This window comes from Meles meles, chromosome 10 (assembly GCF_922984935.1).
Source record: "Meles meles chromosome 10, mMelMel3.1 paternal haplotype, whole genome shotgun sequence".
In the NCBI taxonomy this organism is placed as follows: Eukaryota; Metazoa; Chordata; class Mammalia; order Carnivora; family Mustelidae; genus Meles; species Meles meles.
The window spans coordinates 23,490,621-23,514,981 of record NC_060075.1 but is presented as its reverse complement, the minus strand read 5'-3'; the positions used below and the strand labels follow the sequence as shown (position 1 = coordinate 23,514,981).

Sequence of the window (24,361 nt, the reverse complement as noted above, 5' to 3'; positions counted from 1 at the left end):
CTTGAGCTGGTCCACATTTCCTCCTGTCCCCAGGAACCAACAGGCTGTGAGGGCAGGGTTCGGTGGAAATGGTAGCTATCCTCTGCCCTTTCCCTAGAATATCCTAAAATTCAAAGCCTGAGTAGAGCCAGGCTGGAGGGCAGACCCAGGGAGGACACCTGGAGTGGGAGATCTGAATTCGAGGAAGTGTGAGGAGCCAGCGGACAGCTGCTGAAGGCTTCTGCCTTTCTGGTTCAACCAGCAGCCCTGCTAAGAGAGCAAAGCGTGCCTGTCAGCACATCTGGAAATCTCTGGGAATAGACTTGGGATCAGAGAGCACGTGGAACGCAGAACAAGGTGAAGACCAGGGTCACCCATACACCAGGGATTGGCTCACTCACTGGGGCTAGGGCTCCCTGCCCCCACTCACACACCTGTGGGTACCCAGACCTAGGGCTTTGGAGGTCAGAATTCATCTCCTGTCTGGGGTAGGGGCAAAGCTGAAGCATAATGAGGAGTGTTCTGCCCTTGAACCCCCATCCCAGGCCCCCCTGCCCCTCATCCCAGTTGACTCCCAGTATCAGGGTTCGCTGCCTTTCCAGCTCCAGTCCAAGGTAGAAGTGGGGGACATAATGTCTGAGGACCCCAGGAGAGACTTCTCAGAAGGGGTCCTGCCGTAGGCCCTCTTACAGTCCCCCCTAACCCTCACCCCCCACCCCAGCACTGGTTCTTAGACCCCAGAGACTGAACCCCCATGAGATCATCCCTATGAGATTTGGGGCTCCCCACCTCTCTGCCTCTGCACCCTTGGACCCACACAATAGCCTTCACCAAACACCCACCCCAAGTGAAGCAGGCGCAGGGTGTGTGTCTAGGACACAGAACACATACATACGAGTGTGCGCCTGCCCAGCACAGGGCCAGGCCCCTCCGGAAGGGAGAGCCTCCTCCACCCCATCAGTGGCCACCAGCCCTACCTCCCAGGGTACTCAGAGAACACTCGAGGTCCCAAGGCCAAGCTCGGCTCCTCCCACCAGGAGGCTTGCACTGGGGAGCATGGTAGCTGCTGTGCAGGGATACATACTGCAGTAATCAGGGTGACGGGTCCTTCGGTCTCCACCCTGCGGTCCCTCCCCTCCCCTGCAGCAGCCACATCTAACCGAGCCCTGAAGCCAGCCCTGAGGGACCCAGATGGAGGAGGTGAAAGTTTGGGGGCACGGGTGGGGGGTTGAGGGGTAGGGGAGGGAGGGAGGGGGTAGGGGTTGGGGGTAGGGGCTGGGCAGCCCCATGAGTGTGTTTCCAGTGAGAGGGAGGAGCCAGGCCTCACCAGCAGGACGCTGTAGGCTCCCTCGTGCCTGATGGCACCTGTGACCTTGCCATGGCCTCTGTTTCTCTAGCTCAGAGTCCTTTCTAGGCCTCGAAGTGGGTCCTTAGGAAACATCTAGACCTTCAAGGTCTAGATGGGTGAAATCCTGGGGAAAATGATCTATCTTGTTCTCAGTGGCCAGTGGGAACCGGCCTCTTCCTATTCTACTGTCATTCTTCCGTTCTCAAATTCGTCATTCATTGACTCACCCGTTCATTCAGGAGCTCCCATCCCAGAGAGGAGCTGGGATGCTTGCCTTTCGCCAGGGGGAGAAGCCCGGGGTGACTGTGGGCGCCAGGGTGTGCCCCTATTCCCCCATCGGATCCCTCTCTTCCTGGTTTCTCTCGGCTTGCCACCCCTCCCCTTCCAACCTCAGCTTTCCTCCCTGCTGCAAAGAGGCTCACTTCCTCAGCCTGCGTGCCCCCAGCTCCCTAGGCCTCTGGATTCTGGGTGGATTTGGCTAATGGGAGGCATGGACAAGAGATGGGGGCAGGGATAGGGAACAGACTGCGCCCCTCACCTTGCGATGGTCACAGGTCCCAGAGGGTGTCCCTCAGAGGCTGATAATTGCTCCCCCCTGACGCTACGCCTTGGGTGCCTGGACACTGCCCCCCTGGCTTTTGTGACCCTGTTCACACCTCTGTGAACTTGCCTGCATTTGATGGCGCCTGTGTCCTACCAGGACCCTGAAGTGTACACCTGTCACCTGGAGCCACTCATTGGGGGGAGGCGGGGACCCTTTTTCTGGTGCCCTGGGACAGTCGGGAAGCTTGATAGAAGTCAGAAAATGGCCAGCCTCCTGAGAGCTGAGAGGAGGTCCGGAGAGGGGCAGCAGGGTCCCCAAGGAGGTGGGCTGGAGGGAGGGAGAAACAGAGAGCATGGGGGCAGGCACTGTGCCGCCTGTCTGTGAAGGATGCGTTCTTTCTCTTTGCTTTGCTTTTTGTAGTTACTTAGAATTATTTTTTATAATTTTTTATTTTTTTATTAACATATAAGTATTAGCCCCAGGGGTACAAGTCTGTGAATCGCCAGGTTTACACACTTCACAGCACTCACCATAGCACATACCTTCCCCATAACCCACCACCCTCTCCCTACTCCCCGCCCCTGTTACTTAGAATTTTTGTTAGATTTATTTAACACGTTTTCTAAGACCTATTTATCAGACATCGGTCTTTGTTTGCCTGGAAAAGAAATTAAAAATTCAATAAATATGTTAAGCTATCCCCCAAACTTCTTGACATTTAGTATTTGGCTCTTCTGAATCACTTTTAAAATTTTTATTTGTCATTTCCATGCAATAAAACTCACTCTTTTTAGTGCACCCACCACCGTTCGTCTTCCCACCAGTAAAAGCTGCTCCTTTGTGGTCAGTCTCTCCCTGCCCCCTACCCTCTGGTCTGTTCTCTGATTCTCCAGTTGTTGTTGTTTTTTTAAGATTTTATTTTTTTATTTGACAGAGAGAGACACAGTGAGAAAGGGAACACGAGCAGGGGGAGTGGGAGAGGGAAAGCAGGCTTCCTAGCAGAGCAGGGAGCCCAATGTGAGGCTCCATCCCAGGACCCGGGGATCATGACCCGAGCTGAAGGCAGACACTTAATGACTGAGCCACCCAGGCACCCTGATCCTACAGTTTTAAAGATTCATTTATATATTTGAGAGAGAGAGAAAGAGTAGAAGCAGGGGTGCAAAGGGAGAGAGAGAACCTCAAGCAGGCTCTGTGCTGAGCCGGGAGCCCAAAGCCGGGCTCGATCTTATGACCCTGAGATGGCGACCTGAGCCGAAACCAGGAGTCTGAACTCACTCAACCAACTACACCACCCAAGCACCCCTGATCCGACAGTATTTCATGGACTGTCCCTGAGGGAGAGGGTGAGGCAGCTGGAGAGTGGGCAGCCTCTCTCAGAGGCACCTTTTCTATACAGACAACAAACACCCTGCGGCCTGAGCACCAGGAAGGAGGCCCCCAGCTGCCGACTCCTTCTGTCTTCCCCCTCACTTCGCATCTGGCAGCAGCGAAGGGAAGGACGTGGGGGCAGGTGAGGGCGGTGTGGCCTAGGATGGGGGCAGCCCCAGGGAGCTCTGGGAGGCCTAGGGTGCAGGGATCTGAGTGCCTCCCCTGCCCTGCCAGCCCCCACCCACCCCGGGACTCCGAGAGGACAGGTGGTTACAGTGGAACAGCACCCGGAACCGACAAACCGAGGACATGCTCCGTGGAGTCACTGCAGGGTACGCTTATATGATGATCATTTCTTCGGCTGTCCATCAGTCTCTGGGCTAGACCCCATCCTCACCCCGAACAGCAGTGTTTTGTTGCTGCCAGGTTAGTATTGACCCTGTTTTATCAGCGAGGACACGGAGAGTCAGAGAGGCTGCTCCCCAGGTCACACCACCAGGACCTGGACCCAGGTCTGTTCCACTCCAGAGTGATCAGATGTCACTGATGGTTTAGTTTAGTGGCTGTGTGCCTTCGGGTGAACTACCCAGCCTTTCTGAATTTCAGGGTCTTCATCTATAAAACAAAGGCAATGTATACTCCTGTCTTCTAGGGCTGTCGTAAAAGTCAATTGTGACCCCGGCATTGGACACAGAGTAGGTTACGCATTAAATATTGTTAGAGGTTGAGTTGTGTTCCCTCAAATTCATATGTTGAAGTCCTAACCCCCAGTACCTCAGAATGTTGCCTTATTTGGACATAGGATCATGGCAGGTGTAATTCTTTTTTTTTTTTTTTTAAAGATTTTATTTATTTAGTTGACAGAGAGAGACAGAGAGAGGGAACAGCAGGGGGAGTGGGAGAGGGAGAAGCAAGTGCAGGCTTCCCGCGTAGCGGGGAGCCTGATGCAGGGATTGATTCCAGGACTCCAGGATCATAAACTGATCCAAAGGCAGATGGTTAACCAGCCAAGCCACCCAGGTGCCCCGGGGGTTATGTAATTCTTTAAGTTAAGTCGAAGTCATTTGTGTGGGCTCTAGTCCAATATGACCGATGTCCTCACAAAAAAGAGGAAACCTGGGCACAGAGATACAGCGCAGGGAAAGTCCCACGTGAGGACCGAGGCAGAGATCAGGGTGGTGCTTGTACAAGCCAAGGATAACAGCAAGACTACAGAGAAGTAAGCAGAGTAACTTGTTAAATTCACCAAGTTAGCAAGTTCCTCAGCTTGCTTCTTTGTAAAGGGGGATACCGATAGCATCCACTTGGTGTTGGCTGATCGAGGCAATTAAATACAGTAACATATGAAAAGTGCTTAGTAGTGTCTAGTAGGTGTTAAGGACTCATTAGTATTATCTGGTTGTGTTTGCTCCTCAAGTCAGCCCAGTCTGGGGCCTGCCCCACCTCCCCAGCACATCCATTTCCATCACGGCCTTGAACCAGCACACCCCCTCAGCCGTGAGCTGCCCTGGGGCTGGTGGTGACCACTCCTGGCTCTTCTCCATAGCTCGGGATAGGCCGTCCTCTGCAAGGCACCGGCTGCCCTCCTCTCTCCCTCCCCTGAAACCCGGGTCCCGATTGAACACACTTGCTCTCCAGATGGCCGAGTTCTGGGGGGGACCCAGGATCCCTGGGCTCACTGTCCTCTTGCCCAGTTCTGGGCACTCTGGGACCTGCTACTGCAAAGCAAAGCCTTTTTGGTGAGTTGGGGCGGGGGGTTGGCAATGAGGAAGCCCCTGTGAGCCCCTTCCTGCCTGAGCAGGTACCTCTTTTGCCTTCCTGTTCTCACGATGGGCCTTGGATCAGCTGTGAAGCTATGTCAGCCTCCCTGCAGCTTTCAAAGTGCTGCCCCCAGAAAGAGGGAGGAGGACAGGCTGAGAGAAACAGAATATACACGGCCTGAGCTGGCCCAGATCTGTGGAGACACCTGGATCCCGCAAGCCCACCAGCACCCCTATGGCTCTAGTTGGCCCAGCACGGGGACTTGGGTGGCCATCGGGGTTCCCTCTGGCTCCTGGCTTGGAGGGCTGTGAACCAGTGGGGGTCTACAGCACTAGCCTGGTAAGAACCAGCCCCCCAGACTCCCCTCCAGAGAGGCCTGGCAGCCAGCCTCCTCCTCTCCAGAGCAGAGTGGGCTCCCCAGGGCCCTTCAGGCACTAGAGCAATCTTGCTTTCCTGACTTTCCACCCCTGGCATCAGAAGCTACCAGAGCAGTAGCGCAGCCTGAGGGACAGGCACCCCACCTAGGGCCCCCAGAGGCCTGACCTCCCCCCTCCTCCGGAATTGTAGCCCGACCTCCCCCCTCCTCCGGAATTGTAGCCCAGGAGGACCTGGCTGGCAGGAACCCAGCACCAGTTCCCACAGCTCTGTTTGGCTTCCAAGAGCATGCACTCCTCCCTCCACCGTAAGCAGGAAATGCTCAGCCCACAACCACAACCCCAACCCTGCCTGCCCCTGAGAAGGCCGAAGAGAAGACAGCCGCCTTCCACGGTGAAGTGTTGAGAGGCCGTGCAGGGGGAAGGTCTTGCCCCTGTGCCCCTCCCAGGACCTCATGCTTCAGCTGCTCTAGGCCAGAGAGCCCCTCTTCTGAATTCCCAGAGCCAAACCTGCACCCTCTGTCATCTCCCCACCACCCTGAGGTCCTGATGTGAGCTGAGGAGCGCCCCCTATGCTTTTGGGCTGACCCTGACCTCCTGGACAGAACTGACTCCTCCCTCATGTCTCCTCCCAAAGGACATCAGTCCTGCCCCAGGCAGGATCCCAAGCCCTGGCTTCAAGGGCCAGGGGGTTCAGATGGATCTGGCTGGTAAGCCCCCTGGAGCCTGACTGGAGGGCCTCCTGCACCCCAGCCAATGATGAACCCTGTCCCCAGTGGGGACACCTACAGACTCTGGGCATCAACCAGGTTTGTCTGGGACAAGAGAGGACACTGAGGTCCACAATTCAGTCCTGTGGGGCCGAGTGGCCTCTGTCCCTGTAAGGCAGCTGTTCACAGTGCAGGAGCCTAGAAGGCTTGAGTTGCCTCCTCTTTTCTTTTCCTTCTTATCCAGGTGCCTCGTGCTCTTCAGATAGGCGAGAAGAATGGGAGTCCTCATCCCTTCTCTGACAGGGCCCAGTTGTGGGGACGGAAGTGGTTTGAGTGAAACGCTGAGTTCAGCAGATTTTCTGAGCGCTTGAATCATGGCAGGGAGGGGTGGGGGGGTGGTATCAGGATGTCTGGGCGAGGCATCCTGGCTGTCTAGAAGGAAGATGTGAGTGGGGGAGGGGTCGGGAGAAGGACCAAGGATGAGGGCAGGGAGAGGCGGGGCAGCTCCGATGGTGGGGTGGGAGGGGTGGGGTGAGGGGTTGGGGAGTGGTGGGGGACAACACTAAGGCACTGAGCTGAGCTAGGGGAGTCTCCACCACCTTTATTTGAAGTACTGATGAGAGGGGCCTCTAGGTGGCTCAGTCGGTTAAGCGTCTGATTTTTTTTTTTTAATATTTTATTTATTTGACAGAGATCACAAGTAGGCAGAGAGGCAGGCAGAGAGAGAGGAAGAGAAGCAGGCCTCCTGCTGAGCAGAGAGCCCAATGCGGGGCTCGATCCCAGGACCCTGGGATCATGACCTGAGCCAAAGGCAGAGGCTTTAACCCACTGAGCCACCCAGGCACCCCAAGCGTCTGATTCTTGATCTGGGCTCAGGTCATGATCGAAGGATTGTGAGATGGAGCCCCGAGTTAGGGTGGCATGGAGCCTGCTTAAGAGTCTCTCTTGTTAGGGAGCCCGCGTGGGGCTCTCTGCTCAGCGGGGAGCCTGCTTCCTCCTCTCTCTCTCTGTCTGCCTCTCTGCCTGCTTGTGATCTCTGTCAAAAAAAAAAAAAAAATCTAAAAAAAAAAAAGAGTCTCTCTTGTCAGCTCCCTCTGCCCCTCCCCTCTCTTGCCCTCTCTTAAAATAAATGAATAAATAATGAGTGAGCAGTTGAGAAATCCAGACAATACGGCTACCCCGGGATCTGAGAGTTTATTCGAGAAAGAGATGTGGAAACTGAAGTTTCTGAGCTATTCCTGGGAGCTCCAGAGCCTGCTTGCACCGTGGGACCGAGGTCCAGAGCAGAGTCCATGGAAGATGGGCAGAAGCCAGGTTGCCAGCGGACGGGGCGAGGGAAAGTGCTGAGCATGAAGGAAAAGGGAAGTAGCCTCTGTTCTTAGAAGGGCCAAGGGACCAGAGAGCCAGGACCTGGGATGGCGACAGCACAGCTCCTGAGACCTCAGGCCGTGGGAGGAGGTGAAGGGAGCAGCAGATTGCAGGGGTGCGTGGGGATGTGAGGTCTAGAGGTGTGCGTGTGACAGTGCTAGCCCAGTGGGGACTTGCAGGCCATGCCCTGGAAAGCTCTGAGGGGGTGACAGTTGGTAAGAAACGGGGAGGCCTCCCCAGGATGGCCTTCCTGGAAATCGCTCATAATGAGGCTACCACGTGCATGTTTACAGGAGCCGAGAGTGGCTCAGCTTGAACGGTGACCCACAGGGACCCCTCATTTTGGGATGTAAGCACTTTCGCTCTCCCTCCACAGAATGGAAGCTCCAGGAGGGCAGGGGGCTTGTCCACTGTTTCGTGCTGGCCTGTGGAAGTTGCTCACTGGGCACTCACTGAATTCAGGCCTCGCAGCCGACCTGTGACAGGGATGTTATCCTCATTTCACAGGTGGGAAATGGGGGCTCCAAGAGAGTCTGTGGTTAGCTCCAGGTCACATAATGCGTCCGTGGCTGAACTGGGGACTGCCTCAGGCCTGTTCGACTCCAGGGCCTGACGTCTAGTCAACATGTTCCCGGAAACAGGGGGTACCCGAGAGACAGGTGAGCCTGGGGGAACCCCAGGGGCTGAGGCTGAGGGGGTGGGTCTCCTGGAGGGGAGGTAAAGGCAGCCGTCCTTCGCATAGGCCTGCACTGAAAGGGGCAGGTCCAGAGTTGGGGGGGTGGTTCTTGTCCCACTGCGCCTTGCACCTCTGTCCTCTGTCCCTACCACTCACACTAGGCTTCTTTCAGTTCCCTTTGGTAGCATGGCTCCCCCCACCCACACACCCATGCTCCCTGGCCTCTACCGGAATCAGGCCTCTGACCGCACCCTCAATCTGCCACCCCATTCAGGGGAAGTGGGGGCAGGGGCTGGCTCACCGTTGAGAGTGAGGGGCCTGGATGCATATCTAGGGCTGTGGAGGCAAAGTCTCCCTGTTCCCATGTGGCCAGGGCCTGCTGGGGTGTGGTGGTGGGGCTGGGGGGCCATGAGTGATTGTGTGGTCTTGGGGTAGCCTCACTTCTCTTTTGCTTTTGCTTCACCACAGACAGCATGGGGAGGCAAGGGGACCCTTCTGTTTTGGAAGAACCTGAAGGATGAGCTCTGCCCCTGCCCCTTCCTCCCTAGGCCGTGTCTCTGGCCCAGAGTGGTTCTTGGTTCAGGTTCCCTTGGTCCCAAGGCAAGACTCCAGGAATTTTCACTGTTACTGGGTCCTCCTACCAATGCTGTGAGCTCAGTAACCTCTTTTCCCCTTCACAGACAGAGAATGAGACTCATAGGACCTGCCTGAGGTCACTTAGGAACAGAGATGGATGCCCGCTCAAGTGTGGTGAGCTTCCTCAATGCACAGTCCCTGCACACTACTTTTTTTTTTTCCTAAAGGAGACCTGATTTTTTTTTAAAGATTTTATTTATTTATTTGACAGAGAGAGAGATCACAAGTAGGCAGAGAGGCAGGCAGAGAGGCAGGCAGAGAGAGAGGAGGAAGCAGGCTCCCCACGGAGCAGAGAGCCCGATGCGGGGCTCGATCCCAGGACACTGAGATCATGACCTGAGCCGAAGGCAGCGGCTTAATCCACTGAGCCACCCAGGCGCCCCCCCTGCACACTTCTTAACGAAGTTTAGAGTCTCTAAGAGTAGGGACCTCCCCTGAGCAAAAGGGACAGTGCGTAGGGGGCAGGGGGCAGCATCCTAGAATCTCATGGTCCTCAGACTGTGTGTGGGACATCTGACAATAAAAGAAGTCTCTTGGTGGCTATTGCTCCAGATATATTTTTCGGATCGACATAGAATATTTTTTCTATCAAGCGTAACTGATCTCCGGTGGAAAAGGGATCCCATTTTGTGGCCACTTTCTATTTAATGGCAGTTTCATTTTTACAGAAGAAAAATATAAAACAATCTACCTATCCGCGTTTTTCCCCATCCACACTTTAAATTTTCAAAAATATGAGAGAGCAAAATACTCAGCAGATACAAATAATAAAATACTTACACATAATTATATTTCCATTTTATATTAGGTCTGGGGATTGGGGGAGAGGGAGAGAGATGCAGAAAAGATGAAAAAAAGACACCACACAGTAAGTAATGATACAGATTAGTAGTGAAGAACAACCCAGGCTTTCCTAGAGGGAAAAGGAGAGGAGGGAAAGGTCAAAGTTTTGATTCATCAGCTAATACTGGATTTGGGGGAACATAGGAACCTCTGAACTCTAAGGGCAAATAATACTATCAAAAATGTATATATTTTAGTTGCTATCTAAAATTTAATCAATTAACTTGGAAATTTCTTCATTTAAAAGTAATTTGATTAAGGGGCGCCTGGGTGGCTCAGTAAAGCCTCTGCCTTCGGCTCAGGTCATGATCCCAGGGTCCTGGGATCCAGCCTCACATTGGGCTCTCTGCTCAGCAGGGAGCCTGCTTCCTCCGCTCTCTCTGCCTGCCTCTCTGTCTGCTTGTGATCTCTCTCTCTGTCAAATAAATAAAATCTTAAAATAATTTTGATTAAAAATTACTATAGCGGCACCTAGGTGGGCTCAGTCAGTTAAGCATCTGCCCTCAGCTCAGGTCATGATCCCAGGGTCCTAGAATCGAGGCCCACATTGGGCTCCCTGCTCAGCGGGAACCTGCTTCTCCCTCTGTCTACTACTCTGCCTTCTTGTGCTCTCTGTCAAATAAATAAATAAAATCTTTTTGAAAAATAAAAATTACTATAGAAAACAATGAAAAGACAAAAATAGTCCCTGAGTAAGCTGATTCCAGTAGGGATCAGACATTAAAATAAAAATTTCATAAGTGAAGTCAATGGGGATGAGCTTGGGAGCTCAGAAACCCCACCAAGGAGCCGAAGCCGAGGTAAGCTTTCCGGAAGAGATGATGCTGAAACAAAATTCGAGAGCAGTCATTATCAAGCAAAGAATGCTTTCAGGAGGAAGAACAGGACATATGAAGGTTCAGTTGGTGAGACCCATTTATGGAACCGAAAAACATTCAGGACAGCAGGTGGACGGTCAAAGTAGCGCTAAGTGTGACCCTCAGAGGACAAGAGACCACGCACTGACCCCGAGAAGTCCCGAGGGCGACCAGGGAGGGAGAGCTGGGGCAGGCAGGTGCGAAGGTTGAGACTTAGACATGGACAGAGTGGCTTGACGAGCCCTGTCTGCAAGCACGTGGAGGAGGAGGTGTCCCTACCCGGAGGCCCGCGGCTTGGCCCGGGAGAGACCCCCAGAAGGAGCGCGGGCGGGCGAGGCGAGGTCCCGCGAGCTGTCAGTCGGCCCTGCGGCGCCCTCCTTTGCACTCTGTTGACGGTCTGTGTCTGCCCGGATCTTGAGCTCCCGGAGGGCGCGTGCTGGGGTAGTTCCCGGCCCCGCGGTGCACTTGGCATCATGGGGAGGGGGTCTGGGGTTGGCAAATGACTGTCTCGCAGTTCCCGACTGCGGAAGGAGCCCAGTAGTCTGCCTGGCTTCTCCCTGGAGGCCTTGGGTGCAGGGGAGTACGGCCGGGCCCAAAGCTCAGGGGCCCTCAGTTGCACGTCAGTGCGGTGGGGGGCGGGGGCAGGGTGGTCCCGAGGGGCAGGGCGGGGCGCTGCGGGCTCTCCCAGGCTGGGCGGCCGCGGCCCGGGGGCGGGGGCGGGTGATGCGGAAGTGCCAGGCGGGCGCAGCTCGGGGAGAGCGCAGCTCAGCCCCGCCGCCCGGCCCGTGGTCCCGGGCGCAGCCAACGCGGGAGCACGTAGACAGGTAGGTCCCGACCTCCCGCGCTCCTCTCCGCGCCTTCCCGGCACCTGCCGGCGGCGGGCGGGGGACTGGGGCAGGGCGGGAGCGCGGGAGGGGTCGGCGTCCGGCTCCGCCAGGTGGTGGAGCTCCGGAGGGGTGTTGGGGTGGGGGTTGGGGTTGCGCCTCCTGCAGGGCGCGCCCCTCGGGTCTGGCGGCCTCCAAGGTGCTTCCTACGTCCGGATCAGCGCGGGATGCGCTGCACCCGCAGCCTCCGTCCCGCAAGCGCCGGGAGAGCCGGGAGGCCCGGGCGACGGTGGGGTCACCAATGCAGGGGCGCCAGCTCCACTCTTCTGTCCTTCCCTCCGCAAGGATGGAGAGCGCCTTGGCGCCCCACGGCGGTCTGGCTTGGGTCTTAGGAGGGCGAGCCCCTAGTCCCCCTTTGGCGCGCTTTGCAGCAACCCTGTCGGTTAAGAGGATGAGGCTTCAGGGACTCGTCTTCCCAGGACTTCAAGGCCAATGGCAGGAACTCGGGGAGAGTGTGTAGGAAGATGGTGTCGGGTAGGGGCTCCGTCTTTTGACTCGCGACGGACAAGAGGCTCTGACTCTCCTAGCGGAGAAGCCTGGGGAGAATTCGTGGACGAGTTTTTTTACGCCCTTCCCTCGAACTTGGAAACAAAACAAGTAAGAGTCTGAAAGTAGAGGGAAAGTGAGATGGCTGGGGCCGCGGCGCGGGTAGAAGGTGTTCCCCACCTCCTCCTCCCAATGCGCTGGGGTCTCTAGGCAGTCGGGGGAGGGGGCACGAAAGGGTGGCGAAGAGACTGGGGGCGTCGTGGGCTGGAGGAGGGCTCCCGAGGCAGAACCCGAACCCGAGCCCGCGCCCAGAGCGAGGATAAGTGACCGGGACCTGCCAGGACGCAGGCGGGGCCGATGGAGGACGCTAGAGGTGCAGCGGGGGCCAGAGGTAGAGTCCCCGCCCTCCCTGAAGCTATCTGGTCGGGCGCGGAGACTCCTGTCAAGTCGACGGAGGCACCGGGAACCCACTCTTTTGTACCTAAAGGCCCTTGCTTTGGGGTTTCCCCCTGCACGTCGGCCTTCCCCTACAGGAAACCGAGACAGGCATCTGCTGCCTCAGAGCCTCGGCTTGGCTCTGGATGTGCCTACCCACTTGGAGGGTGTTGGGTTAGGGTCATACCAGGTGCTGCGAACCCTTTGCCTTCTCCCGAGCTCAGTGTGGGCTCTGCGGGGAGACAGTGTGATTCAGACAAACTCCACAGGTGGCAAGGGCTTGAAGCTCTTCCCACGAGGGGGCTGCCCAGCTTCCTCCCAGGTCCCAGGCCCTGGTCCACACGATGTTGCAGCTTCCTCAGGGGGTTGGCTCCTGGAGTTTTAGGGCTCTGGGGTGAATTGTGGGGCTTCCCCAGCTCAGCAGGAGCTCCTGAGCTGCTCCTCTAGCCACTTCACTTTATACAATTCACCCATGAGGGCTTCCTCCGGTCCTCAGAAGCCTCAACCCTTTTCTTCATTTTTTAAAAAAGATGTTATTGATTTATCTGACAGAGAGAGAGCGCGCACACATACAAGCAGGGGGAGTGGCAGGCAGAGGGAGAGGGAGAAGCAGGCTCCCCACTGAGCAGAGAGCCCGATATGGAGATATGGAGCTCCATCCCAGGACTCCGGAATCATGACCTGAGCCGCAGGCAGCCGCTCAACCCAGGCGCTCCGCCGACTGAACCACCCAGGTGCCCCTCCTTTCCTCCGTTCCATGGAAACTGATGCCGGTTTTTCTGGCTTTCCTCACCTTCCAGAGCCCAAACCCTAGGTCTGGGGGCTGCAGAAATGTCACCCCAAGTCTCCAGACCCCTGAGAAGGCAGAACTGGCCAGGCCTGCCCTCTACTGAAAAATCAAGTCCTCGCAGCAAGGGGAGAGGGGGTGGAACATGGACTTTCTGAGGTGGTGCCATATCTTCCAAGGTCCCCTGGGAGTGTAGGTGACTGTTTCTACCTGGAGGCAACGCAGGGATGGGGCCCAAAAGGGTCAAAATTTAGAACCCTTGGCTTTGGGATAGTGTGAGATCTAAGTCCACTTCTAGGCAGGAGGCAGCCTGCTTGGGAAACACTGAGCCTGATCCTGGTGCACCTGAGGCTGAAGACCTTTCTTTGGCCTGCCCGACACCCTCCCTTGGTCCTGGCCGGACTTGTTACAACAGCTTCTTCTCCATACCCCTCTCCTTAGCTGCCCAAAGCGATTGTACCCTACTGTCACGAGTAATTTCAAAATCTTTGTCTTGAACAGCCCCACTGGGCCAGGCAAGGCGGCAGGACTCACCCTGACTTCCTCCTTGCCCTGGGCAGAGGAGGAGGCCCTCTCTGGTCTCCCAGTTCCCACCACCCCAGGCACAGCTGTGAGCCTGACCCTGAGGAGGGCTGGTCATCAGAGTAGTTTACCTTTTCCTTTGGGTCGAGAGAGCTTTCCTCTGTCCACCCTCACTTAGCCACAATTGGCACCTATTGATGACTATCACTGGTCTGTTCTAGGACCAAGGCCTCTGGGCAGAGGGCACAGGTGGGGACTATAAATAGTGCGGTGGGTGAGGCTCTAACCCAGTGCCGTGAACCGCGCCAAACATATAATGACCCTCAGCAAGGCTTGGGGATTGGGGAATGAGCTATAGGGTAAGGGATTGAGAATCCGGTCTTGGGGACCCAAATGTCAATTTTTCCATGTATCTTCCCTCCCCCAGTTCACAGTGAGTCAGATTTCCGCGTTGTCTTGTCTGGCCACTTTCATTTCCCCTGGGACTGGGTGGAGGTTGGTTCAGAAAGGGGAACTGAGCCACCAGTCTTATGAGGCCTGGGGACAGGGCTGGGGGCTCTCCCACTCTCCCTGTCCTAGCCCAGAGCTGGGCACTCTCTGGGGAGAGGCCTGCGGATGGAGACGTCTTCTCAGCGGGAAGGTAGCACTTAGCGATTCCAGCCCCAAAAGGTACTGGGCAGGGAATTTCTGGGGAACTGAGCTCCAAGCAAGCCTGGAATGATAAGGTCCACACCTGAGAGGTCTTCTTGTTCCCATCTCCCACCTAAAGGGGGCTGGGAAGTCCCCCTGGGCTTGAGCACCCCCAGAAACCAGTTGCTCCCAGGCCTACCCTAGTAGTTCCATGGCTTTAGCTGTTATAAAATTCTTTTTCGATCTGGGTCTAGTCTGCCCCGGTGGAGGCTGTCCAGATGTTGACTCAAACCCTAGTCCTTTTGTCCCATGCTGGTACCACAAATGTTACGGATAGCTCTGGTCCCTGTCCACCAACCCAGAGGCCCCATTTCCTTCAGCCATTCCTTCTGTGACAGGCCCAACCCACCGTAGATCCTTGCCTGTGTCACAGCCCCAGCGGCCTTACTCTGACCTCTGGTCTCACCCCACTCTGAGTCAGAGGAGGATCCCAGAGAGAGCAGGGCTGGTGGTGGGGAGAAACAACTGGAGGACAGAATCTTCCAGCATCTGGGGTTTTTCAGTTAGCTGGTATTTCTTAAGTCCCACTTAAGGCTTCTATCCTGGTGACCAGGAGGTAGACTGAGGGGGCCGATGGGATTTCTCTCAAGACATCCAGATGTGGGGAAGCTTCAATCCTGAGGGAAACTGAGGAGGAAAGGAAGCTCTGAGGAACGGGTGTGAGAGCCCTATCTTCATTCCCACACTATGACTTGCTCTTCGGCCAGGTTTCCTAGATGGTGACAGAGCAAGGGAATTCTCGGGACAAAGAGAGAAAGGGCAGAAGGGAAGGGAGGGAAGCAAGGTGGGCAGGAGGAAAGCTGAGCAAAACGGTGGAATGGGCTGCATTGGTTTGCTCCACCCGAAGCAAGGAGGCTGGATTTTTGTCCCTGCATGTCAGTCATTTGTCAGCTGTGGGCGGCCTAGCTACGGAGCAGCTCCGTACGTTTGTGGCTTTCCAGCCTCACAGCAGCTGGGGAGTCTATGCCCCACCTGGTACAGCATGTCTGGGGTGGGGGGGCATGCACAGCATCCCCTCTCTCTGTAACCCCCTTCTTCTCCCCTCCCACCCCCAAACACAAAGCACAGATACAGTGACCCTATGACAAAGAGGTTGATGATTGGAAACAGGAATTGGCTGGGAGCATCCGGGCAGGTGAGAGACGCTCCAGCCCCCAGTGCGGGAGAAAGAGAAAAGCCATACTACCCCTGGCTTGGACCCCTGTGTACTCCAGCCCCCTGTCTTCCTGCTGCAGGGAGCGTCTATCTGCAAATCTTCTGATGACTAATGACCCCCTTTTTCTCCCACAGACCCCTTTGCCATGAACCAGCCTGCCTCCAGGGCCCCCCCTCCGCCCCGCCGCGTGCGACTGAAGCCCTGGCTGGTGGCCCAGGTGAACAGCTGCCAGTACCCAGGGCTGCAATGGGTCAATGGGGAAAGGAAATTCTTCTGCATCCCGTGGCGCCACGCCACACGGCACGGCCCCAGCCAGGACGGAGACAATACCATCTTCAAGGTAAGTTCCGGGTTGGGGTGACTGCCTGGACTTCTGGGGCACCCTCGCCCTCGAAGAGGATCCCCATACGTCTCACACTGACACCTCTCCTGGCCGCCTGGCTGTAGGTGACCTCAGGCTCGGACCCGGGGATGTGGGCCTACCCACAGCTGTGTCTTTTTTAACCTCTTGCCCAGAGCAACATGGGCATGGAAAGGCGCCCCCCGGGAGACCTTCCGCCTCCTCCCTTTTCTTGTCTCATTCTTACCACCCAAGAGTGCGGGTACAGTGTGCGTGTCTGGTGTGTGTTGGGTCTAAATGGAAACCACAGATTGCCCCTGTGATGGGAACACGGGGAGCTAACTGTATTTGCACTTTTCTGTGTGTGCGTTGATAAAATTAAAATATGAAATCGTTGTTTTGCATCCTGCATTTTCCAGCCAACATCATAACCAGCCTTCCTCTGCCACGAAGGCCACATCACTTTCAGTGACTGCTGGAGAGGTCAGCGTTTAGTTACCCAAACCCGGCGTCTAGACCCTTCCCATTCCTTCTAGCATTCCGGCGTTGAAGAGCTATTGCCCTGTACCCTCCTCTAAACCCTTGTCCATTATAGATCTCACGTGATTTTCTTTGGGGGTAGTTCCTGGAATTCAACATTGCTGGGTCAAAGAGAATCATTATTATTATTATTGTTATTTTTTTAAGATTTCGATATGCTTTCCTTTGTCTTGGCAGGTTGATATTTACCCTTTGAAGGTTCTTTTCAAATCTGTCTCTTATTTTTGAATAGGTACCGCAATTCAAAATTTAAAAAGTGCAATATGGTTTGCAGCCAAAAAAACCACCCTCCCACCCCAAAAAAGTCTCCAGCCACCCCCTCCCTCCCCAGGGGCAATTAGTATTGTCATTTTTCTAGTTCATCCTTCCTGAGAGATTTTTTGTGCATACACGCAAATAGGTACCTATCCTCTCCCTGCCACCGCTTTTCACAAAATCATAGATGTAGATGTACCTTTCTGCATCTCCTATTTCTTGAAGATTATAACATGTCAGAATATCGAAAACGTCTTCCTTTTTTTTTTTTTTTTTTTTTTTTTGCTGCCCAGTATTCCATTCTAAGGATTGGCCATAATTTTAACCAGTTCCCATGGATGGACATTTGTTCGGGGTCTTCTGTTTTTACAAATAGTGCTGCAGTGAGTAACCTCGTAGGTGCAGAATTTTGTGTGGCTGCTTTTGTATCCCGACAATAAATTCCTAGTGGTCGAATTGCTAGGTTAAGGGGAAGAAATATTTGTTATCCTGCTATCAGCCAACTTACCCCCCAAAATAATACCAATAGCTAAGGTATATGGAGCCCATCCGAAATGCAGGCACAGTTCTGGAAGCTCTGTGGGCCCTGGAGTCTTCACTACCACCCTGTGAGGTGGGCACTGTGGTGGGGATGTTATGGCAAAAAGAGGCACACAGCTGGTGGGTGGCTGTTTCCAGATTCAAACCCAACCCCACTGCAGATCCCATGCTCTTATCCGCCATGTGACACCATCGTCCTTAGAGACTACCTATATGCACCCTGGCAGGAGCACTGAAGGAAATGCCTTTCAAAGCCCTTAGGTACTTCCTTTCCCTTGTCGGAATCCTGAGGGTGGAGAAGGACTGGGGTCCTATCTCCCACCTGGCCGAGGGAGACTCAGGTCAGGCTCCGTGTGTCCCGAAGTTCTCACCGCTCAGCAGTGACTCCCATGAGCCAGGAGTGGCTGGGGCTTTGGTGAGGACGGAGGTTCTCTGTGGTGGCCTATCTTTTCTTCCTGCCTCAGGCCTGGGCCAAGGAGACAGGCAAGTACACGGAGGGGGTGGACGAGGCGGACCCGGCTAAGTGGAAGGCCAACCTGCGCTGTGCCCTAAACAAGAGCCGTGACTTCCGCCTCATCTATGACGGACCCCGGGACATGCCGCCTCAGCCCTACAAGATCTACGAGGTCTGCTCTAATGGCTCCGCTCCTGCAGGTATCAGGCCTGGCCCTGCGCGGGCTCCCTAGGAGGCTGTTAAGGAGGGCCCAGGGCCCCTCCAGGATGCGGTGGTGTGGGACATGCTTCGAAGTCGTGACACGCCAGGTTCCTGGGAGTGGCCTGCGATGGACCCTGTGGTGGGGCCCTGAATGACTTGGCACAGACCAGGCTTTGTGTCTATCTTCCTCAGCTTGCCCCGTTCTTGGCTCTTGGTTCCAGGGCGTGTAGGTCTAGTGACCTGAGGAGCTTAGTGCCATGGGGTCAGGGAGGTCCCTAGTGATTTCTAGTGGCCTTGTGGCCTTTCACCTCACTGCTGGGGCTGACCTCACAGCCTTCTCCTTCCCCTGTCCTTCTCCTCCCCCACTGACTCCCTTGCTTTGTGTCCTCTCCCTGCCCTGCAGAGTCGCAGCCCAGTGAGGACTACACTTTTGGTGCGGGAGAGGAGGAGGAGGTGGAGGAAGAGGAAAGCGCGAGCTCAGGACCGTTCTTGGCGGGATCCGCCTGTGCAGATGTGGTGGGTCTTTTTAGGGCCTTTCTGCTGTCCTGCTCTGCTTTCGGGTTAAGCGGTCCCTTTCCTCCAGGGCCCTGCTGCCCTTTTTATAGCTCTTCCCTTGGGTTTGTTCTTGGGGTTCTGAGACTAGCCTGGACCTCCTTGGGGCTTTGTTGGTACAGAACATGCCCACACGTTGTTTGGCACACCCTCCTGGGGCTGAATAGGCACTACTACCTGTAGAAGGCCCATGAGGACACCATGGCGCTGAGAGTTCACAGAGCTGCCTGCGGGTGCAGAGCTGGGACCAAAGGCAGGGTCCGGCCTTGCAGAGCTGAACACCGGGGAATTGCCTGTGTGGTTCTCGTGGGTTATTTCTTTAACATCTAATCAACTCATTAACCTGTCCTCCCTTCTCTCCTTCTCTGGCCTATTTCCTCCTCCTTTGCCTGGGTCTTCCCTTCAGCTCCAGAGGATGTTACCAAGCCTGAGCATCACAGGTGGGGCCGGGAGGGGGGTGTGGTTGGGAGCCTAGTATAAGGAGAAGCTGCAGGTCCCCTCAGTTCCTGGGAGGGGGCTGAAGGGAGGCTGCAGGGTGGGTTCCCAGGGTTGAGAGTAGGTGGGCCTGGGAGGAATGTTCTCAGAAGTGGCATTAAAATTCTGCCTGCCCCCACCCTCTGTAGAAGCCGTGCAACCTGGCCCCCCCATGGCACCCTATTCTTTACCCAAAGAGGAGGTCAAGTGGCCACCCGCTCTCCAGCCGCCTGTGGTGCTGGGCCCTCCTGCACCGGACCCCAGCCTCCTGGGCCCCGCCCCTGGCAACCCTGCTGGTTTTGGGGAGCTTCTCCCTGAGGTCCTGCCAAGCCTGCAGCCTGGGCCCCTTGCTGCTGGCCTGCCCCCCACGGGTGAACAGCAGCTCCTGCCTGACCTGCTGATCAGCCCCCACATGCTGCCTTGTAAGGACCCTCAGGAGGGCTGGGCCGGGTAAAGTAGGCCTGGGGGGTTGGTTTGCAAGAAGGGTAGTGAAGGGTGAAGATGCTCAAGCCAGGCCCTCCCTGGGTGGTTGGGGGAAGGAAGTGGGAGAGCCGACTAGATGGGCTGGCTGCTGCTGAGCAGAGGACAGAGCAAGTCAGGGGCTGCAGAACAAGGAGGCGTGGGGCTCACAGACTGGCCGGGCCTGCCCTCTGCCCCACAGTGACTGACCTGGAGATCAAGTTCCAGTACCGGGGGCGACCACCCCGGGCCCTCACCATCAGCAACCCACAGGGCTGCCGGCTCTTCTACAGTCAGCTGGAAGCCACCCAGGAGCAGGTAGAGCTCTTCGGCCCGGTGAGCCTGGAGCAAGTACGCTTCCCTAGCCCTGAGGACATCCCCAGCGACAAGCAGCGCTTCTACACAAACCAGCTGCTGGACGTCCTCGACCGCGGCCTCATACTCCAGCTGCAAGGCCAAGATCTGTATGCCATCCGCCTGTGCCAGTGCAAGGTGTTCTGGAGCGGGCCCTGCGCTTCGGCCCACAGCTCACACCCCAACCCCATCCAGCGGGAGGTCAAAACCAAGCTCTTCAGCCTGGAGCATTTTCTCAATGGTGAGGGACTTGCGTCGTATTCCTCCTGGCTTTCTCTTGTGCAGGTGTATGGTTCTAGCCTCTAAGGCTCTTGATCTTGCTGCAGAGCTCATCCTGTTCCAAAAGGGCCAGACTAACACGCCGCCGCCCTTTGAGATCTTCTTCTGCTTTGGGGAGGAGTGGCCTGACCGCAAACCCCGGGAGAAGAAGCTCATCACCGTACAGGTAGACCACCATCTCCTCTCTCAAGCCCCTGCTCTGCTTTGGCTTGAATATTGGGGGAATCCTGGGGCTCAGCCCTTGCCCCAGGGTGGAGGCTTAGGGCTCTCTGAGCAGTGTGGACTTGGCAGCCAGAGATTGAATCAAAGCCCGGAGCTGCCTACACATAAGCAGCCTTTATTATGAAGTAGAAATTGGTGCCCCTTCTTCTGGATGAAGTCCACCTGCCCCGTGGTGGATGCCTTGGGAACAACTGGATTTGACAGTCCGGCCAAGGTTCTCTCTGTCCCTCTTTGCCCCCCCAGGTGGTGCCTGTAGCAGCTCGGCTGTTGCTGGAGATGTTCTCAGGGGAGCTTTCTTGGTCAGCTGATAGTATCCGGCTACAGATCTCAAACCCAGACCTCAAAGACCGCATGGTGGAGCAGTTCAAGGAGCTCCATCACATCTGGCTGTCCCAGCAGCGGCTGCAGCCCGTGGTCCAGGCCCCTTCCGTGGCAGGCCTCAGTGCTGGCCAGGGGGCCTGGCCCATGCACCCAGCTGGCATGTAACAATGAGACTGCAGACAGGGACTGGCACAGGCTTCCCAGGTGGCTGTGTGGGCTCATGTGAAGGTCTGATGGCCCCTGTGGGCACTTGACCAGCTGCAGGGCCCTCTACCTGGGTCTCCTGGAAAGGGATTTGCACCAAGGAGAGGGAAGAGAGCTCCAGGCTCTCTCCCATAGCACTTGAGGGAAGCTGGAAGCCAGTTTTGCTTTGAGGGCTATCTTCCTCTATGTGACTCTCCTCTGCTCCCCCTGGAGGAACTGAGCCATTAGCCCCAGTGAGCAGAGAAGTTAACTCCACCAACCCTGGGGGCCTAGTTGAGAGGGAAATGTCCCACAGTGGCCCACTCTTGTGGTTGCCCCCAATTCCTCAGGCAAAAAGAGACAAATACAGTGGACTATGCCCCCTCACCAGGACATGGGTCTAATCCGATGTTGGGGTCCCCCTAGTTTGAGCCTCACTTCCTCACATCTTTCTCCCTCCGAGATAGACAGGCACTTGGGTATCATACCAGATCCTTAAGGCCAGCAGCTACCTCCTCCTTGAGAGTCTAAAAACACAGGGCAGAAGTAGAATTTTATGTATTTTTCAATCAATAAATATGAGAAACAGATTCAGGTATTTACTTTTTTCCAGTACCAGTTGCTTCCATGCTGTTCTACCAGACCTTATTTCTGATATTCTCTGGCCCTGTTTCCTCTAGCACCTGCCCTCCATCTCTGGGGCCACAGCAGGAGGAGGGCCTGCCTTTTCAGCCTGATGAGTCAGTGGGGCTCCATAAGCACTCAGTTGGCCGGCTTTGCTTTCTAGGAGGAAGCTAGCTGAAGTAAGGGTGTGGGTCTTTAATTGTGTGCAGTCTAAAATCCTGTCCAGATCAAATTCTGAGTACAACTGATGTTATGCAGGAAGGTTTGTTTCATTGATTCCAAATACTATACAGAGCTCTGCAGTCAAGCTTATTAGCTCGAAACCCAATACTGGGTTTTTTTTTTAATATACACAGTAGCATACTGTGTGACCCTATTTATATAAAACTAAAGAGAATGCAGACTAATCTATAGTGACAGAAAGCAGATCAGTGGCTACTGGAGGATGGTAGCAGTCATGAGGCTCCTTTTGGGAGTAAAGGTATGTTCACTATCTTGATTGTGTTCATGGTTTCATGGGTGTATCCTATGTCAAAGCTTATCAACTACAGAACTGAAATCTGTGCAGCTTATTCTATGTCAATGATACTGCAATACAGGTTTCTTTTCTTCGAAGACCAAATTCTGCACTCAGTGGGTTAGGAATCAGTCTAGTTGGGCGGCTGTTGAGAAAGAATACATGCAGCACGTTTCTGTTTAACATGCTCAGGAACCCATGGAAGCCATATGGAAGGATAAAATGTAGTATGAGGAGTTTTAGGGTGAACTAAAATAAAAGATGCAGGAAGAGCCGCTCCCCTGAAATATAAAGGGCCCATAGCATCAAGGGCAGGGCCCGCCATTTAAACTCCATCTGCAGCTGTCTCCCAGGTAAGGGCTGAAGACCGCTCGCTCACGTTGTCTAGCCATCATTTCAGAGCTCTGAGGCAGTGAAAGGAAGGAGAAACAAACACTGATTAAATTTTAAAAATTTATTGTTTTCTTTTCTTTTCTTTTTTTTTTTTTTTTGTTGTTGTTGTTGCTATTGATTTGTTCTTGAGATGGCTACAACACCAGACAGAACAGTGCCCTCAAATCTAATGCCTGTGCAGGGCTGCAACTCCATTAAAACAGTACGCTCTGGTTTGGGCTTCCCTCTCCCGCCTCACTTCCCCAACGAAGTCAAATAATTACATTTTTTTTAGTAAAATACAGTTAGCCCTGTAAACACTTTCCCCCATAATCCCACCCTTTTTTTTTGTCTTCTCTCATGTCTGTGGGTGAAAAATTAACTAAAAAACACAAAAATCTTTTAAAAAAACTCTAAAACTTAGAATATACATTTATATCCCACTCACCCTAATTTTGGCTCTTCTCTCCAAGGCTAATGATAACCCAATGTGGATTGGAAATGGACTGAGAGACTGGATAGGGTCAGGGCTGGGAATATACATGAATTTTGGCCCTGGAAGGTTCCAGTATCACTGATGTGACCATGATATAAAACAAACAGGCTCCTCCTTGTCAGAACAACTCTAGAGGTGGGAAGAAATGTTGGAAGAGTGGGAGAAATTTCTACTGATTTTTGTCAAAAGAGGAGGGGAAAGGGAAGAAGGGAGGGTGGGAGAGAAAAAGGAAAAAAATAACAGAAAACCTTAAGAGATGATTCTGACCCTTTTCTTCCAATTGCAGCTATTTCATCTGAATTCCCATTTTCCCTAAGTAAACAGTTTCTGTTTCACAAAAATTTGTACTTTTATTTCGTGTGCACATGCGTGTTAGCATGTGTGGGGACGTGTGTGTGTGTGTGTGCATGTCACTGCTACCAAGTGAACATTTCAGTTCTGGTTTTAGTTTAGTTTTCCTTTTTTTCCTTTTATTTCTTTAAAATTATTTTTCCTTTGAAACAAGTTCACCAGGAAACCAGCTCCCCTCCCACCACGCCGGACGGGCCGCAGCCATCTCTTTTTTAAACCGCGCTGATTTTCCCTCACACCCCCAAACAGGAACTCCTCAGGATGGCCTCGGAAGGCTGGAGTCTCTCCCTGTCTGGCGGGACGCCGTGGTGGCGGTGAAGGCCCCTCTGCCACAGTGGAGGTTTCTGATTGTGGGACACAGTCTGGTTTTTGTTTTCTTCCTGTCTTCTAATTAAAAAAGACATTCCTGACAAAAAGAGAGAAGACAGTCAATAACTATGCTTCAGGAGATAGTAAACTTCAAAGTCAAGGTAGAAGTTTTCCTATTTGCTCAGGTACCTCGTTCCGACCTCTGCTATAAGAACTCAGCAAAAACAAGTTGGAGTATTTACTTGTGGATCAAGAGCGCTACGGCTCTAATGATGCTGCCTGCAGTCCTCCTCTGAGTGTGCTGTGGAAACTAGGGTAATATGTTGGGGGTTAAGAGTACGCCAGCAGGTCTGGGCTGCCCACCCCAAACCAACCAGAAAATCTCTACTTTAGTCCATTTAAATACTGGGGTTTCAGGCAAGTTTTCTGAAGGAAGACTTTGCCTATCATCTAAAGTTTAAAAATCACTGGTTTAGTCTGTATGAAAGGGTACTACGTGAAAGTATGAAGTAGAGTAGTTAAAAGGACAGACTCTGGCACCAGAATACCTGTGTGTGTGAATTGTGGCCAATCAATTACTGACTGTACGTCAAGCAAATCATTTAACATCCTGGAATCTCTATTCCCCTATACAATGGAACTAATAATGGTAATAACCCAGAGAACCACATGAGGATTATCTTAGTTAATACAGGCAAGTACTTAGAACAGTACTTGACACAGGGCTCCATAAATGTTAGCTATGAGCGTCCATAGCTGTCCACCAATAAGCCTATGTGGACCAATGATACCTATTATCGATGCTGCAAAACTCAAGAATCCCAAATGGTATCACTACTCACTAAAGAAGAAAATTTAGAAATAATTTCTGGTGTGAGTGACGCACTGCTGAAGTGGGGCCTTCATCCACTAACACATTAAATGACAGAAACTACGAGTGAGGAGCTACACATTGAGAACTGCCTCGTGGGAGAATAAATTCCGCCTAAGACCTCTAAAGGGGGTGCGGGTGCTTAAGAAAGCTGCCTTTCTTCTCTCAGTCAAGAAACTGGCACCCACATCCTACTACCCAGTTCTTCCTGTCCTCAGCT

The 24,361-nt window shown here is 54.0% G+C and overlaps 2 protein-coding genes across 4 annotated transcripts in view; one reads left to right on the top strand and one right to left on the bottom strand.

The window, feature by feature from the left end:
* The first annotated feature begins 10,589 nt into the window (after positions 1-10,589).
* Positions 10,590-22,951, top strand: IRF5 (interferon regulatory factor 5). Of its 2 annotated transcripts, none has more exons than XM_046020504.1 (9): positions 10,590-10,664; positions 15,562-15,767; positions 17,567-17,756; positions 18,161-18,273; positions 18,716-18,749; positions 18,933-19,205; positions 19,445-19,837; positions 19,923-20,041; positions 20,341-22,951. In XM_046020504.1, the coding sequence occupies exons 2-9, from the start codon at positions 15,573-15,575 to the stop codon at positions 20,581-20,583; spliced, it is 1,560 nt and encodes a 519-aa protein (XP_045876460.1). In that variant the 5' UTR covers positions 10,590-10,664; positions 15,562-15,572; the 3' UTR covers positions 20,584-22,951. The 2 variants fall into 2 exon arrangements, with proteins under 2 accessions (XP_045876460.1, XP_045876459.1); XM_046020503.1 differs by lacking the exon at positions 10,590-10,664 and adding an exon at positions 11,067-11,291.
* Positions 22,208-24,361, bottom strand: part of TNPO3 (transportin 3) — an 86,472-nt gene continuing 84,318 nt past the window's right edge. For both annotated transcript variants that reach the window (XM_046020502.1, XM_046020501.1), the window contains one exon: positions 22,208-23,367. The gene's annotated coding sequence lies outside the window, so the exon portion shown is untranslated. The remainder of the gene's footprint in view (positions 23,368-24,361) is intronic.

Bases quoted from the DNA above. Each gene is read 5' to 3' on its own strand.
- IRF5 (XM_046020504.1), top strand. From the start codon at position 15,573: ATGAACCAGCCTGCCTCCAGGGCCCCCCCTCCGCCCCGCCGCGTGCGA. The intron at 17,757-18,160 runs GTATCAGGCCTG...CCTGCCCTGCAG, and splicing joins TAATGGCTCCGCTCCTGCAG to AGTCGCAGCCCAGTGAGGAC. The intron at 19,206-19,444 runs GTAAGGACCCTC...TCTGCCCCACAG, and splicing joins CAGCCCCCACATGCTGCCTT to TGACTGACCTGGAGATCAAG.